General features: G+C 43.4%; 1 protein-coding gene across 1 annotated transcript; it reads right to left on the bottom strand.

Moving 5' to 3' along the window:
• Positions 1 to 6,363: 6,363 nt before the first annotated feature.
• On the bottom strand, positions 6,364 to 11,434 carry C8H1orf52 (chromosome 8 C1orf52 homolog). Its single transcript, XM_054037374.1, has 3 exons — positions 10,890 to 11,434; positions 9,600 to 9,807; positions 6,364 to 7,066 (listed from the first exon to the last, which is right to left on the bottom strand). Exons 1-3 carry the CDS (start codon positions 11,166 to 11,168, stop codon positions 6,990 to 6,992), a joined length of 564 nt encoding a protein of 187 aa, XP_053893349.1. The 5' UTR covers positions 11,169 to 11,434; the 3' UTR covers positions 6,364 to 6,989.
• Positions 11,435 to 17,172: the final 5,738 nt, after the last annotated feature.

The following is a 17,172-nucleotide window of genomic DNA, read 5'->3' as shown; positions in this document are numbered from 1 at the left end:
TACACCCATATCAGATCTCGATTGGGCCCCTAGAGTTAATTTAGTCAGACATGGTTTCCAAACAATTAATAAAGAAGTTTATTCTTGTTCATTCGCCATCTTTAGCTACATGTTTCTGCTGATCTGCACCCATGTACTACTGCATTGAATTGCCATAGCTGAGCAGAGGGCTGGCCGTGTGTGTTTCACTATTTCATCCAACTAGAGCACTGTTTTAGTTTTTCTTAAGGCCAGGGATCCCTTCTGTGGGATAAAACAGGGATTAGATAAACGGAACTTTTCAAGGCAAATTATGCACTTGAGTTGACATTCCCCAATAGCTTACATGGCAGAAATAAGATTTAGTGTGTTCTTGCCAAATCTAGACCAATTTTCACTACAGGATAATAAACAATTAATTTTGGGCTTTTTTCCCCTCAAACGGGAAGCTTTGAAAGTCACTCTGTAAAATATCATAAAAGGCCCAACTTGTAAAGGTATTTAGGTGCAGATTTTCAAAAGTGTCCAGGAACTAGGTATCTAGATGCTTTCGAAAATGCCACTAGGAGCCTATCTGCATCTCCCTGGCCCAAACTGCCCCAATTCAATCAATGGGACTATGATTTGATATACTTTTGGAACTTTTAGTGACTCCGTCTCCTTTCTCCAGAAAGCCATAATCAAATCCATATTTGTGAAGCACAAATTTGAATACTGATGTCAGAAATGGGATAGCACAGACATTTAAGATCCCTCCTCTACTTTGTGTATTGTATCAAAAATAGGGAGTTGTATCACTTGTGTGTGTTTGTATTACAAAATTGAATGGCTGACCTACCCCAGAATACTGAATATTTTTCTTAGACAGCTGTCTATGACTTTTAACCTTATAGCTCGTTTGTTAAGAATAAAACCTGTTTGGTCATAACCTTGTTAGCCTCATTAATCTGTGGTTAGATCCTTCTAAATATTCATTGATTTTGTGGCAATTATAGTCTGGAGGGAATTAAAAACAAATAGAAATTAAAAAAATTACAGTAGTTTTAAAGAATTCATCAGTCAGACAAAAGCTATAGCACAGAATACTTAACAGAATCAGAAGTTTTGGGGCACAATCTAGGAAACATCCAAGACAGCCATGTACCTTTTCCCAAGACACTGTGCTGAAATGGTAGGGTATTGGATTAATGAAAAATGAGTGTCTGTATAACAGCCATTTTGCTAGCATACTTAATTTAGACGCCCTCTAGTGAAATCTCCTTGGAAAAAGTTAGCAAGTCTTGCACTTTAGAGCTACCATCCCTTTAACTAGAGCATGAACTGATTCAGATTCATTACACGTTTCCATTTCTTCATCATCCTAATTATGTAGCGATATGGGTTCAGTGTCTTGCCTCATTTAAATTCTCTGAAAAAGTAAATTTTGCAAGATCAATACAGTATTTCATTCCTGCTTAAAAGCACACAGGAATCTGAGTTATTTACAACCCCTATTGTTCTCTGTGCATACAGATTGCCAAGAGAACATCTGTCAGCTGAGTGCCAGCCGTACCTTTACAAAAAAGCTCAATCTTCCTAATAATCCATCAACACTTTTATACACCTCATCCTTAGCAATCACCAAAGGTAGAAGCAGCTTAAAACACAGAACCTCTTCCGACTTTCTAAGAATTAGCACTGAAAATATAGCTTTAAAGATCACAGTTAATCAGTCCCCAACAGTTATTTGTACATTTGTCCTAACTGACTGATAGTTTGAGTACAGCAGATTATTCCGGTCCTATGATTATTATTCTCCCAGAACAGAAACTTGAAGAAAGACACAGGGTGTTAATAAAGACCTACAGAGGAATTGTTACTTCTTAGTAGCCTAGTATGGAAGCTTTTGGCCAACAGAGTCTACATTGACCACTCCCACCCTACACCGCTTTCTGTTTGTAAAAGCTGGCTTGTGGAGCAACTTCTCCCCTTCCCATTCAAACCAAGAACACCATGAAAAACAGTGCAACAATAAGTGTAAAACTTGCTCATGGATCAAGGCTGTTTCTCATTCATGCATGGAGACTTTAGTCTGATCCATCCAAACCACAGAATTATCCTACAGAATTCACATAGCTAGTCTGCCACTACTGTAAATACTATAGTTTAAGGAGCTAATGGAAGACATGGGCTAAGGAGAGAGAATGGGAAATCTTTATTAAAAAAACAGACTTTTCAAGAAAGCTCCCACTCTGAGGATGTGTGTGTGAGAGCAGGGGGTGGGGGCGAATCACAATGGTAAAACAATAGCTTGAGGCTCTTTATATTAAAGTGCTTTGAAATCTATTGATTAAAGGCAATAAATAAGAGTCAGATATTTATTATTATTTTATTAAGCATTCCTTTTAAGATTAGCAACACAGAAGATACAAAGTGATGCTGAAACTAAATTGTTAAAAGTGTCTGAACCCAGCTACCATACATAGGATATTGTACCATGCTAGCCACAGACTTCACATAACCAACGTTTATGCCTTGATCAAACAAGCCCCCTTTGAGCATAAAAACCACTGCACCAGATTCCTGATGTCGAACTATCAAACTGGCTTTTCCAGAGATCATAGCACAAGTTTGTCAGAAGTTTAAACAGAGCTCAAAAAACTTCTTTCACCTTGTTTCTAAATTACCCAAGTAACAACTCTGCAAGGAGTTTCAAGATCCTACAAGCATTTCTTTTCCCAGCCCAAAAAGAGCAACTAGTCCCTCATATCATCTAGCCAAGTTCCTCAAAGCACCTTCTTCTATTGTGTCCTTGGGAAATGACTTAATTTAACAAAGCTGGACCCAGGCCTACTTCCCTTGTGGACAGATTCTCGGATTATCTTTTCACTCAGGGCCTACAGTTGTGATATTTACTCAGGTAGAGAACAGTAACACTCTCCTGATAACTGCTGGATAACCCAACACAATGCCCCATATATCTCTGTATTAATTAAATTACTCCATGCCTGTTTCATAACTCATCTAGACTAGGAGCTGACATTGGAAGGTACAGTTTTACAAAGGAGATAGGCTCAGACATCTGCGTGAAACACAGATGCCAATTTAGCACTCCTCTTGATGGAGAAAACTGCTTCCAATAAAAACTGGCTATGAGAAATATCCAGGACCCTTGTAACTGAAGATAGTCTTAGGGTGACAGAACAGAGGGGCTTCTTTCGTAGACAACTCCTTATATCATCATCTTCCCTATCCCTGTGTTAGGACTTTATTCACAGGATTCTTGCCTATTTCACAGCTCTCCCTGCCAAAATCCCATTGTAGGATCTCTTGAGGAATAGAGTATTTATTCATGCTCACCGGAACATTTCCTTTCTTCAGAAAAGACAGGTCCAGCCTCCCCTTGTTATTTTTATGAGGAAGGTTATGGATATCAAAATATCTGAAGTAATCAAAAAGAAAATTGGTTCATATGCTCTGTGGCTCTTTAACAGCTGAAACATATTTCTGAGATACTGACTGACAGATGTGGCTCTACCTTCAAACTGCAAGGAGGCTAAAGTGCCAGTGTAGGATCAGGGGACCTGCAATGCATAATAATTTTAATACCTAGCTCTTATATAGTAGCTTTTATCACTGGATCTCAACTGTTTTTGCAAAGGAGGTCAGTATCATTCATCTCCATTATCCTATATCACAGATGGAGAAACTGAAGTAGAAAAAGGTGAAGTGACTTGCCCAAGATCACCCAGCAGGCCAGTGAAATGGTATAATGGGTAAAGCACTCAGCTAGCACTTGAGATTTGGGTTGTATTCTCAGCTCTGCCACTGGTTGCTGCGTAAGCTTGGGCAAGTTACTTAATCAGTCTGTGCTTCAGTTTTCCCATCTGTAAAATAGGAATAATGATATTGACCTTCATTGTAAAGCACTTTCAGATCTATTGATGAAATGTGCTATATAAGACCTAGGCATTAGTATTACAAATCAAAAGATGAAGAGATACATGCTAAATACTATTGTTACCCCTTCTGACTTGAGTCCTTAGCCAATATTGGGGAGGAGGGCAGGTTGTTTCCCTTAGGAAGAGAAATTGATAATAGAGTCAGATATTTCTTTGCTGCCATCTTGTTTATTTACAAAGAATATACAAAGTCCTATTTCTCTGAAAATGGTAGGAATCAAACAAGAGGCAATTTATTTGCTCACAGTTCCAAACCTCTTTCCAGCCAGCCGCCTTCCCAAGAAGTTCTCTCTCTTAGCTTTCTCTCAGGACTATGTTACCAGTGCTTCTCTTGCTGGCTGCTTCTGACCGCAGACACACATCTCCACCAATCAATACTCAGCCTCCTACATTTTCATTCAGCTCCCAGCAACACACACCTGTTCACAGAGCTCAGTTTCTGACTGGCTTGCAGCCTTGCATGTGGTCTGTGTTTTGAGTAGTGCTTCTGTTGTTTCAGCTACCTTACTCTAAAAGTTGCTTCCTATATTCATCCAGAATGAAGGACAGCTATCATGTGCACCAGCTTCAACAAGGTTTCACCCAACCTCCAACATAGCAATATTATTAATTAACCCCCGTTCCAGGTTAGACATCGTTTCTGCCACTAACCGCCAAACAGGTTGGAAGCTGTTAGTTTCAATAAGGCTGGATATTAACCATATCATTATACTCTCAGAGTTCCAAGGCCAAACAGGAGTCACTGGTAAGTACCATCATCACATACTGATCCTTGCCCAAGTTGCTACTAGGGTAACGAAGCAAATGATATGAAGACAAAAGCCTCTTTGTCATGCCACCACTGCAGACATGCATCTACTGCCAGGGTCCCTGGCTTTAAACTACAACTATGGCTTGCGTCTGATGAAGTGGGCATTCACCCACGAAAGCTTATGCTCCAATACTTCTGTTAGTCTTAAAGGTGCCTCAGGACCCTCTGTTGCTTTTTACAGTTTCAGACTAACACGGCTACCCTTCTGATACTTGACAACTATGGAATTGTTTCAGCTATTTCAGGCAGCAGGCAAAGAGATCGTTACAGGATCCAAACATTAGTCAATCCCTTGGACAACTGTGAGGTTTGAACAGGTTGAGTCTCTCTAATATAAAAAATAAGCTCATCTTGGCTAACCTCAGGATATTCTCTGCATTTACTGGGATCGGGTAATTAAGGCAGAATTTCCAAAACCTCCTTGTTAGATCAGCTAGCACCCAGGAGAGGGGGTCCTGAACCTTGCTAACTAGACCACAGGGCGCAGAATAGCACACCCACGAAACTGACCTATTAGATTTCATGGCTGAAGAGAATCTCAGTATCACTCTTCCAATCCAGCTCTCTCTATACTTGTAACCAAAACTGAAGTTCCTCCTTGACCTGGATTTAAGGATTCTTCATAACACCACATCCTTTGAAGAATACACCCCCAACTCCAGTGATCCTGAGGATGAAGAGAGAAGGTTGGGTCTAGTCTGATCATTCACAGACACCAGCTTCAAGTTTAACACATTAAAATTTCCCCCCACCTTTGTAAACGGTGCTTAATAGGCTCAAAAATAGAATGCTTAATGAGACCGCCTAGTTTCATTAACTAACAGTACCCAGAGTCAGGCTAGATCAGTAGTTGCATAAGTAATCTATGGGTACCTGTGTGTTGACAGAAGTACTAGGTCAGTTAAAGCCATGGCAGTCTTCGCTAAGGTGTAAGAGTATTGTGCTGTAGGAGACACCCTCTTTTTGAATTAAACATGAAGCTGAATTTCTTCCCTTATGTGATTATTAAAACAGGTGGCAATTTCACACTATGGGAGGCTGGTGACAATTAGGTATTTACATTCTAATTTCAAATGGCTGCAGCATTCCACAGTTCCTAAACTGTCACAGTGTGTGGCTATGCCCTGTGAAATCACGGTCCCACTCCTACCGTTGAACCTGAATCATTTCTGATTGCATGATTGCAATGGTCGTAGGCACTATTTATTCTCAGATATGCATAAAGCCCTCTGAAAAGATGTGAATCAGGAGGGCATATTGCTTGACTAGATTCTGCAATGCGAGCAATAAACAGATGGCTTGCTTGCTGCAGAACTCCTGTTTCTGGTTGTGTATAAAAGTCACCTGAGCTTCATATTACTATTTTGTACTGAAGGAGATGCATTTGACAATAATCATGGTGTGCTGAAGTTGAGCCATGACAACTTCTGTTTTTAGCATGCATGTCAGTTTTCTTCTCCACTTTGAGAATACAGAATACATAAATTGACCCCATTCTGCAATAGTGACAATTTTCCTCACATCATTTAACCTCATAAGCCACTGCTGCAGGCAACAACATGGTGGTATCCAGCATAGATTTCAAAGCAAACTCCACTTTTCAAGTACATTTTTGAAGACCAGTGTCCTAAATGAAGCAGTAACTCTCAATTTATTACACATCAAACCTTGAAGAATTTGTCAAGCGTCTAACATACTGCTAAAACACACACTATAGAATTTGTCCATTACATTGTATATTAAACAGCTAAGCTATATACATTTTCACATGTAGTTTTAATTTCAGGTCACCTACGTATTTACACTCTTTACATACATTTCCAAACAGCATTGATTAAACATGTACCACAGTACATTACTTAAACCAACATTTTAAAAAATATGTTCCTTTATAAAAGGTTTTAGCACGATGGCAGGGCAGCTGAGAAAAGCTCACATCACAAGTTTGTGGATAAAGAGAATACCACAAAGCCTTATAACCTGTACGAGCACAAATATTCATCAAATACTTTAAAAGATTGTGTTTTAAATCAATTGATTACATGGACTTAATTTTTGTTCAGTGGATACAAGTTTTATCACAATACTGATCCATGAACGCTTGTGCTTTCCAAGTGGCAAATATTCTATGGAAATAAAAAAATCTCTAAACAACATATGATATAAATTAGGTGAAAGTGTATTTGTTTCCCATTTCAGCAGAGGAATCAAAGTTCACTAGGTGTCCATAGTGGGCCAAATGCAGTTCATCCTGCTTATTACTTCTTCCTCTTAGTCTCTTCTCCAGTGTCTAGTTTGCGTTTCTTAGCAGAAGCTGGTTCATCTTTTTCATCATCTTTAAATAAAAGATGGTGTCAATTAACACAAGTACAATATATGAACTCAAGCTGGAAAGTTAGATATGTGTTGTCACATACCCTAGCCTCTTGCCAAACCAATTTATTTTTCCACTTCTGAAGATCCGTTGGAACCACACACACTAGGACTGGCGGATAACATCCCCACTCTTGGAACCGACCAAAGTGTTAGTAGGAAAGATTAATTATTTTTATTATGGTAGTGACTAGGGGCCAATCATGCTAGGCATTGTTCAAACAGCAGGAGATAGATCTTTGGGGCAGGGACTAACAATTTAAAGAGACAAGACAGACCAAGAATAGGAAGAGAGATATTACATATAAGCAGAGAGTGAGGGTCTGCAGATTTCATGTTTGTTGTACAATATCTTTTTAATCTTTGGGTGGGATTTTGTTAGGAGGGGAGACAACGGAAGGAGGACAGGATAGTGGTGAAGAGGGAAGGAAGAAGGGGAGCATGCAGGGCAGATGAAATGAAGAGTGGGAGGAAAATGGAGCAGGAGCAGTCAATATTCAGAGTGAAACTTAGAAAGCAGTTGGAGGCCATCCTCAGATGATGATGCTCCCTTTGTCAATCAAGTTCTCAATGAGCAAGCCTAAGTACCTCACTGATATCCAAGACAATATTGAATGTTTCAAAAGAAACATTTTCTACTTTTAGCTCTATTCTTTACAGCTTGTCTTGAGTTATTCTCGCACACAAACACATTTAATACGTAGTTGACAAAAAGAACATTCAATGACCTATACGGCCAATTCTTCCAACCTACGGTATCAAGATGTTTAGGTGCGTGTATTATAGATGCTCTTCTAAAAAACATCTTTCATTTACAGCTCCTTTTATCCTGAAGTACTTTGCAAACATCATAAATACAAATAACCTGGCCTACCACTGAAATATAGCTACTTTTGGGGTGAAACACAGCAGTAGTTCTCATAACTAAATTTTCTTTTACAGTTTTGAATATAAAACCTGTCTGAAATTGTTGGATCTAACCTTGCCGCTGAACCACAAATATAATTTTGTGAAGAGAGGAAGAATAAGGCAGCCAGATAGTATTGCTCTGGCTTAAGAGTGGTACAAGAGGAGGAGGAACAGCAGGCCACCAATGGCCTTGCCCCAAAGATCTCTACAGCAGAGCCTGGTGACGTGCACCACCTTATTTGTATTTTGTATTAACATCTTTCCCTCCAGCACATGTAGCAGTATTCAGCAAATCCACTTTTTATTCACATTCATGTTAAGCTTAGTACATATGTGACTGTGGAAAGCACATTATGTCATGACTACCTGGAGAAGAAAGAACTATCAAAGAAACACAATGTAGGAACTGCACTTACTATTGGTTCATTAAAGCAGATAGTACATTTTTAATGAATTATTAATTATAGGGGTGACCTTGAACTATTAGGTGATCAATGGTTTCAAGCTTTGATTTATGAAATTTGGATGCTTTAATTTTACATGGTATCCTATGAGAATCTTGACTCTTTAAAATCAGGTATGTATTACATTATTATTTCATCCCTTTTTCCAAGTTCAATATAACAAAATCAAATGTTTGATAAAAAAGAAGCTTCAAACAGGATTTTGGAACAGCAGAATATGAGCAAGTGAACATTTAACAACCCCAACAACAAGAGAGAGAATTAATGTAACTAAGCTCCCTGGGACTGCATCCTGCAACAATCTATAAATTAGCTCTATAGCACATGGTTGCTTGGAAAATGGTTTATTTTTCATTATGATTTTCCTCCTAATAAGAGAAAATTTTATAACAGGATTTTACACATAATCATTCTTGAGCCACTAGTACAGTACTAATTTACCATATATTAGATATTGCCCATTATGGAGGAGGGGAAAGAAGGAAACCCAGGAAGACCAAACTAAAAGCAGATCACATAATACACACCCAAAATGAACCATCCCTTTTTATTTTTCAGACCCTTCTAGGATTGCTAGGAGTCCGGTTTTCGACCAGAACACCTGTTCAAAAAGGGACCCTGGAGACTCTGGTCAGCACTGCTGGCCTGGCAGCTAAAAGTCCAGTTGTTCACAGCGGCTAGCTTGTCCCTTCAGCTCCTAGGCGCAGGAGCAGACAGGGGACTTTGTGCGCTGCCCCTAGCCTGCCCTGCACCTAGGAGCCAGAGGGACATGTCGCTGCTTCTGAGAGCTGCCTGAGGTAAGCGCTGCCTGGAGCCCACACCCCAATCCCCTGCCCCAGCCCAGAAGTCCCCTTCTGCACCCAAAGTCCCTCCTGGAGCTTGCACCCCTGTGTAACACCCCAACCCCTGCCCCAGTCCTGAGCCCCCTCTGGCATCCCAACCCCCTGCTGCAGCTTGGTGAATATGAGCCAGTGAGCAAGGGTGGGGGAGAGCAAGCAATGGAGGGAGGGGGGGATGGAGTGAGCCCAGGGCAGGGCCTTGGGGCAGGGCAAGCGTGTTCGGTTTTCTGCAATCAGAAAGTTGGCAACCCTAGACCCTTCACCAGATTAGATAATTTCCCACCTGATTCTGAAGGCTCTTGCTCCTCTTCTGGTAAAAAGTTAACTTTGTTTGTTTGCTGTGGAGCATCATCTCCATTGTCCTCATATATGTTAGACCATTTTATTGCCATATCAAGCTCAGGAGGTGGTGGCGGCTTCTTTTCCTTAATACTGTAAATCTCAGGTGGTGGTACTGCATTACTCTTCCACACTTTGAATTCCTTAGGAGGCTGTTGAAGAGAACACAATTATTTACAATGCATTGCAACAAAGCAAAGTGGAGCAGAAAGCGAGAGCCTCACATTACATCATCAAACCAAAGAAGAGCTGATCTCTGGATTACCAAAGCCATTACCCGAGGGGCCCTGGCATAGGGTGACCAGATGTCCCGATTTTGGGGTCTTTTTCTTATATAGGCTCCTACTACCCCACACCCCCGTCCCGATTTTTCACACTTGCTGTCTGGTCATGCTATCCTGGCAAGGTTAAACAAGAAAGAGCCTTTCCCCTAAAACAACAAAGGGGAAAGCCAGAAAACTAAACCCCATGCCCCCAGCCCAAAGAAAATAGCAAAGATTCAACAAACTCTGTGAGGAGAAGTCTGATTTAGAAACCTGTGCGGGACTATTTTTTAATCCTGCTCCTACCCCACAATACTGACTCCTTCTGTTACCCAGTCCGGCTGCAGGGCTCTACCCTGACGTTCCTCCCAGTGCACCTGTTGGGAAGAGGGTCTGGCAATCTCACCAGGCTCTGTTCGAGAGCCTTGCTCAAGGGCAGCGATTTCTCAACCTGCATGCAGCCCAAATAGCAGACAGCAGCGGCCCAGCTGAGTGCTAAAAAAAAATTCAAAATGTGTTGCTCTGGTCTAAAAGGCGGTGGGGCTGGTCCAGGGGGAGACAGTGTCTGGCAGCCTACTGGAGCGCTACTGCCAGCAGCGGGCGGGAGAGTGGGTCTCTGGCCTGGGTTGTGGGGAGTATCCCCAGGTTTTAGGCTACCCTCCCTTCCGGGCATAGAGGAGTGTGGGGGTTTATTGGCGGGGGAAGGGCGCTGTGGTTCTCAACCTGCGGCCCACGGCGATAACTAGATTGAGAACCACTGCAGAAGAGGGTCGTAGTGTCTTTGAGTAGCGGGAGCCGGATACCCCGGGAGCCGCCCTTGGCTCCTAGGGGCGGGAGAGACTCCGCCCCGCTGTTCGCAGGGGCTTGGGGCTCTCCCTGGGGCCGCTCGGGGACACCGCGCCCAGCAGCCCAGGGCCGGGAGGGCCGCGCGCCGAACGCCGGGCTTTACCCGAGAGCCCCCCCGGCCTCACCTCCTCGGGCGCCCGCACCACCCGGCGCTCCCAGTCGATCTGCTTGTTGAGCGGGTTATAGAGAAAGGACGGCGGCCGGGACACGTTCCGGAACAGCTCGTCGGGCCCGGGCAGCCGCGGCTTCCGGCCCGGGCTGCCCCCGGCCGCCTCCCCAGCAACCCCGGCCGCCTCTCCCCCGGCGGCGCGCGGCTCGTCGCCCTCGGAGTCCGAGCTGGAGCTGCTGCTGTCGCTGCCGTAGGCCGCGAAGTAGCCGAGCGGATCCTTCCCCTCCGCCGCCATGGCGGGGCTGGCACTGGGGACACCCAGCGGCCGCGGAAACCCGGCCTGGAACCAGACGTTCCGCGCGCGAGAGAGGCCGCGGAGCCAGGCTCCCTCACGGCGCCGCCCTTGCCCGGGGAGCTGCCCCGTCGGCCCCCTCGCACCGGCTCCCTCGCACACAGGGGTCCCACTGCCCGCGAGGGGGCGGGCACCCCGGACGTGCTCTCCCCCGGCCCGGAAGCCCGGCGCAGGCCCAGTGATTGCACTGGTGGGGAGAGCGCGGCAGGAGGAAAGACTGTGACTGTTTAGAGATAAGAGGGGGGTAGGGTGACCAGATGTCCCGCTTTTATAGGGACAGTCCTGATTTTTTTTTTCTTATCTAGGTTCCTATTACCCCCCCACCCCCATCCTGATTTTTCACACTTGCTGTCTAGTCACCCTAGATGGGGGAATCTGAGAGCGCCATACAAGATGCTAAGGAGTCTGGTGGCACCTTAAAGACAAACAGATTTATTTGGGCATAAGCTTTCGTGGGTAAAAAACCTCACTTCTTCAGATGCATGGAGTGAAAGTTACAGATGCAGGCGTTATATATTGACACATGGAGAGCAGGGAGTTACTTCGCAAGTAGAGAACCAGTGTTGACAGGGCCAATTCAATCAGGGTGGATGTAGTCCACTCCCAATAATAGAGGAGGAGGTATCAATTCCAGGAGAGGAAAAGCTGCTTCTGTAATGAGCCAGCCACTCCCAGTCCCTATTCAAACCCAGATTAATGGTGTTAAATTTGCAAATGAATCTACAACCTATCCTGGAAAATAATCAGGTAGGGGATCTTGGGGGACAACTACTGCACTGGTGGGGTACAAAATAAACTTTATTAAGAAAATGCAAAAACAGGGAAAATTCAATAGTGAGGGGTACAGGGTTTGTTAAGGTAGACAATTGGGGAGGGGTTTCTTTTAGTAAATAGGATAGGGGCTTTCAATAGTGGGGTACAATACAATGGGGTCCAATACAGTTGGTAACCAATTAACACTGAACTATAAATGTAACAGGTAGCTAACAGTTCCTATGTAAGGGGTGTGTCACAGCAGCATATTACCAACTAACAGTTATGGGTAAATAACCAACAACTCTAGGTAAAAATATGTGACAGGGGTGTAAATGTAAAATGTGAGGTGTGTTAGAGAGAAAAAGGGTAACCAATGGGGTTTTATGCTAGACTTCAGTAATACAATTGAGGTTTGGCAGCAGCAGGAGTGGGGTGAGCACGTGGGGGAAGGGATTAAAAGAGAGAGAGGCAGTGGTAGAGGAGTGAGGTTGGGGGATGGGGGAAGAGGAGCACGTGGTGGAGCAGAGACCAAAGGCAGAGGCGCTGCGGAGGGAGATTTAAACTCAGGGAGAGACAGAGAGCAGACAGGCTGCAAGTTTAAACAGCAGAGAGACTGCAATGAGTGACTGGGGAGCTCAGGGGGAGACACGGGCAAGCTCGGGTTGGGGGGGGGGCATGGTTAGGGCAGCGGGAAGACAGACTTAACCACAATTATACAGAACACAGTAAAATCTTATCTATAACTTATCCAAGACTACACAAATTAGCAATAACAGAACACAATGCAACAATTTTTTTAAACCTAACTTACAGAGCACAATACAAACAATTCTTTAAACCTAACTTAACCACAGCTATGCAAAATGAAATTACAACTTATCTAGACTAAGAACCTGATTCTAATAGGTGCACCTTACACTATGCCACTTCTTTGATTGGGAGGGGGAGCAGTTCCGGAGGGCAGAGTGGTGTGTGCCCAGGGTACAGCCCCGGGGAGGGGGGGGTACGGGGGGGGGTTAACTATTGGTGGCTGCAGCAGTGGGGTGGCTGCAAGTCGGCAGCCCAGGATACAGTCCAGGAAGGCACAGCCTAGCAGAGGCACAGGCTTATTTCCAGCAGCAAAGGCGCTGTGGAGCAAGAAACAGATTACAGATACAGACCAAGGAGTTAGCTTGGGTCTGTCTGCTGGGGAAACAAGGCCAGCAGCTAGGACAGGGGAAGTTTGCAAGAGGGAGTTCTTACCAATCCCCAGGACAGCAGCAAGCACAGAGACAGGAATGGCAGTAGCATCGGAGGATGGAGAGAGGACTCGATTCGCTTACAATAATCAGGAGATCTCCAGGCACAAATTTGTTGTTTGTGGGAGGGGAGTTTAAAAATGGGGGTATGCTCAAAAACAAAGAGAGTGAGGAGAGGGCCCCCCAAAGACCCCTAGCTGATCAGACCAGGTGGCAAAGCAAGGACCTTCTCCAAGGTCTGATCAGAAAATGTCCAGCTTTAAAGGCAAACTCAGGCAGTTTCCCACCAGTTCTTTTGATTGGCTCCTCTTGATACAGGGGGGGAGAGAAGGCAGGGAAAGGCTGCAGGTAAGCATAGGCATGCCTGAGCCACAGGTATGACTCATATGCTTAATTAGTTGGCCACTTCAGGTCTTGCATTTCTGGGCAGCGCCCCCCACACAGAGCCCGGGTCTGAACAAAGGAACCAAACAAAGCAGCAAGAAGCCCCCTCCCTAGGCAGAGCAATGGCTCCAGTTAGTCTGTACAAGCCATTCCTATGAATAAGGCTGTGACTTTAGTTAGCACAATGGCTGGGAGGGGTGGCCACACAGGACAAACAGAAAGGAGAGGGGGAAAAGGAATGCAGCAGGACAGCTGTAACAGACAATAGTGTGGGGCCCAAAACTGGACACAATACTCCAGATGAGGCCTCAGCAATGTTGAATAGAGGGGAATGTCCCTCGATCTGCTGGCAATGCCCCTACTTCTACAGCCCAAAATGCCGTTAGCCTTCTTGGCAACAAAGGCACACTGTTGACTCATATCCAGCTTCTTGTCCACTGTAACCCCTAGGTCCTTTTATGCAGAATTGCTTCCTAGCCATTTGGTCCCTAGTCTGTAGCAGTGCATGGGATTCTTCCGTCCTAAGTGCAGGACTCTGCACTTGTCCTTGTTGAATCTCATCAGGTTTCTTTTGGCCCAATCCTCTAATTTGTCTAGGTCCCTCTGTATCCTATCCCTACCCTTCAATGTATCTACCACTCCTCCCAGTTTAGTGTTATCTGCAAACTTGTTGAGAGTGCAGTCCACGCCATCCTCCAGATCATTAATGAAGATATTGAACAAAACCGGCCCCAGGACCAACCCTTGGGGCATTCCGCTTGAAACCGGCTGCCAACTAGACATGGAGCCATTGATCACTACACATTGAGCCCGACGATCTAGCCAGCTTTCTATCCCCCTATAGTCTATTCATCCAGCCCATACTTCTTTAACTTGCCGGCAAGAATGCTGTGGGAGGGACAGCCTTGATTGACTGCTTTGAAAATCACAACCCTCTCATGCTTCAGCATGTACAGTAGGCCAATCACCAACTGATAAGGGTTAATGCAGGGGTTCTCAAACTTCATTGCACTGCGAGCCCCCATCTGACAACAAAAATTACTAGATGACCCCAGGAGGGGAGACAAAAGCCTGGGGGCAAGGGGCACAAAGCTGAAATCCCACACCTCTCAGAGGTGGGGGGGGGGCTGTAACCTGAGCCTCACCACTGAGGGCTGAAGAGCTTGGGCTTCAGCCTGGGACCCAGCAAGTCTAAACCAGCCCTGGCAACCCCATTAAAAATGGAATTGCGACGCACTTTGGGGTCCCAACCCACAGTTTGAGAACCACTGGGTGAGTGTAAAAAAGCCCTCTGGATAGGTTATTCCATAACAGTCAATATTAGCACAGAAAGCTCAAACCCTTTATTTACATGTGGATTCCAATAAGCTTATTTTTAGTGTACTCTGATTAGCCTCAAATATTTACACAAATTTGGAGGTGGAGACTCCTATATTTGATGGAAAAACTAAGAACCACTCTATTTTGTTTGCCTCAGCTGAGATCTTGTTTATATTCACTAGTAGGCTATATTGTACAACAAAGGCAAACGTATTGGAGTTTGCATTTTACAATTACTTGAGCCTACATAGGTATACAAATGGATGTAATGCTGAGAAATAATTTGCTTTAAAAAAAATACAGACCTTATCTAGAGAAGACTAAAAAGGGTGTTAACTAACAGTCTAATGCCTTTGAAAAGTCTAGTATAGACAAACCTTTAAGTTTAAAACATGCTAAACCGGTCACCTATGTAGGAACTTAAGCTTTAACCCAACCACTTAGCCTGTGTTAAAATATACAGTGCTTTCAAAAATGTTCTAATACCCTGTTTGAAAAGTCATGTAGATAAGGCCAGTGCCTCTTTTTTTTTTAATTCTACTTAGCTAACATTTAAAAACACCCTTAACATCTAGTTTAACAATTACGATCACATTAGTTGAGGGGGATTAAACACCTAGGTTATCTAACCAGATAACTCCACTGTAGAAATATTAAAACTGTGTCTACCCTAATATTAAGGGGTATATCAAAATCATGTTAGATAATTGTTTTAAAAATAACATTTTTCCTAATTTAGACCCACAAACTTGGGTCAGAAGCTCTCCAGCCTGCTATCTTTTCCAGTCATGCTCTCTCAATCATTTTAAAGATGTGTTCTTCCCCAGGTGAGTATAATTCTACCTTACCCAATTAGTGTTCAAACAGGGTCTGGCTCTACACAGCACCTTCTATAGATCAGTCAGGAAAGTTGAAGCAGAATGAAGCCAGATTTAAGTCTTTGTACCCACCAACCCCATCCCTCACCGTCTCCCCAAACACAGCAGATGAGGGAAGATAGTTCTTTCATTCTGCCAATGGACAGATGAACAGTGTTCATTAATTTTTTTTAAAAGATCATGCTATTGGAGGTTAGGTTAGAAATTACACATTGGAGTCTCTCCAACCTAGGAAGAGTTCCATGGAATGCTCAAGCCTCAAGTGAGGATGGGCACTCAAAAGAATCAGGCGTTGTGAAGTGGACAAGTTAGGGGAGTACTCTTCAACAAGCACCCCTCTTCCTCAACAGTGCTCCAGAATTCAATGCCATGGAATTGTTGTAAATTAGCATATTGCAGTAATCTATAGCCTGTCTGAGCAGCTCAGACCAGAGATGTTTTGTTTTAAGGTAACAGAAGCCACAAAGAAAGGTAATGAGGTGGGTGTGGAGGAGAGAAGCAAGCAATTATGGGAAAAAAAAAAAAAAAAGACTTCAGTTTGTGATATTAAATCTTTGTTTAAAAAATGCATAGGTTTCAAGCATTTGTTAAGATTACACACATTCATTAAAGATCTCAGGTTAATACAATGGAGCAATTACTGCACACAGTTTGTGGTACACATTCAGACATTTGGTAGTTATCTAGCAAATCTCTAACATTCACATTATGAAACCAGGTACACTGTATATTTTTGGTTTGCACAGGATCAACCCCTCCTCCCAGATTCACCCAATTTTTGGGGATCTCCTGTAACCACAGAACCCTATCCCATCAGAGATTATGTACATCATCTAAATTGCTGAACCATTCACTTCTCAATGGGCCTGCTCTTGCTCCCAAAGAAGTTTTAGCATTAGTTTGAGTGGAAGGCGAATTGTGTGCATTGACTGCAAGGCTCTCAGCAATTCTTAGGCTCCGATCCAGATAGAGTAAATTAGCCTAATTTCTATAATCACTTCCAACAGGATAGCAAAATAAGTTACAATAGATAATACCTGCAGAGTTCATAAAAAAATAGTTGGGAATGTTCAAAATGTAGGGGTGTTAAGACACTTAGCTTGATTTTTAAGAGTGCCGAGACCCACAACTCCAAGCTGTAGTCAATAGAATTTGTGGGTAATCTGCTTTTTTGAAAATCAGGCTCAGAGTGCTTTAGATGGATGGATACCTGAAAACAGTGATTGGTGTGTCATATATTAATAAAAGCAGCCCATATTTTTGTCATATGTAAGCTACCTCATTCTTATACTAAAGTTGTTTCTACATGATATTCTAATTAAACTTGACAGTTTATTTGAACTGAATTAACATCCATGGACTAGACAGACA

The sequence above is a fragment of the Malaclemys terrapin genome, chromosome 8, assembly GCF_027887155.1.
Source record: "Malaclemys terrapin pileata isolate rMalTer1 chromosome 8, rMalTer1.hap1, whole genome shotgun sequence".
NCBI lineage: Eukaryota > Metazoa > Chordata > Testudines > Emydidae > Malaclemys > Malaclemys terrapin.
The sequence above is the reverse complement of the archived record's forward strand: the minus strand, read 5'-3'. Positions and strand labels throughout refer to the sequence as shown.

Excerpts from the sequence above, each read along its gene's own strand:
- C8H1orf52 (XM_054037374.1), bottom strand. The coding sequence starts at position 11,168 with ATGGCGGCGGAGGGGAAGGATCCGCTCGGCTACTTCGCGGCCTACGGC. Across the intron at positions 9,808-10,889 it reads TGGTGCGGGCGCCCGAGGAG|CCTCCTAAGGAATTCAAAGT; the intron begins GTGAGGCCGGGG and ends TCTCTTCAACAG. Across the intron at positions 7,067-9,599 it reads GCAAGAGCCTTCAGAATCAG|ATGATGAAAAAGATGAACCA; the intron begins GTGGGAAATTAT and ends TTTTATTTAAAG.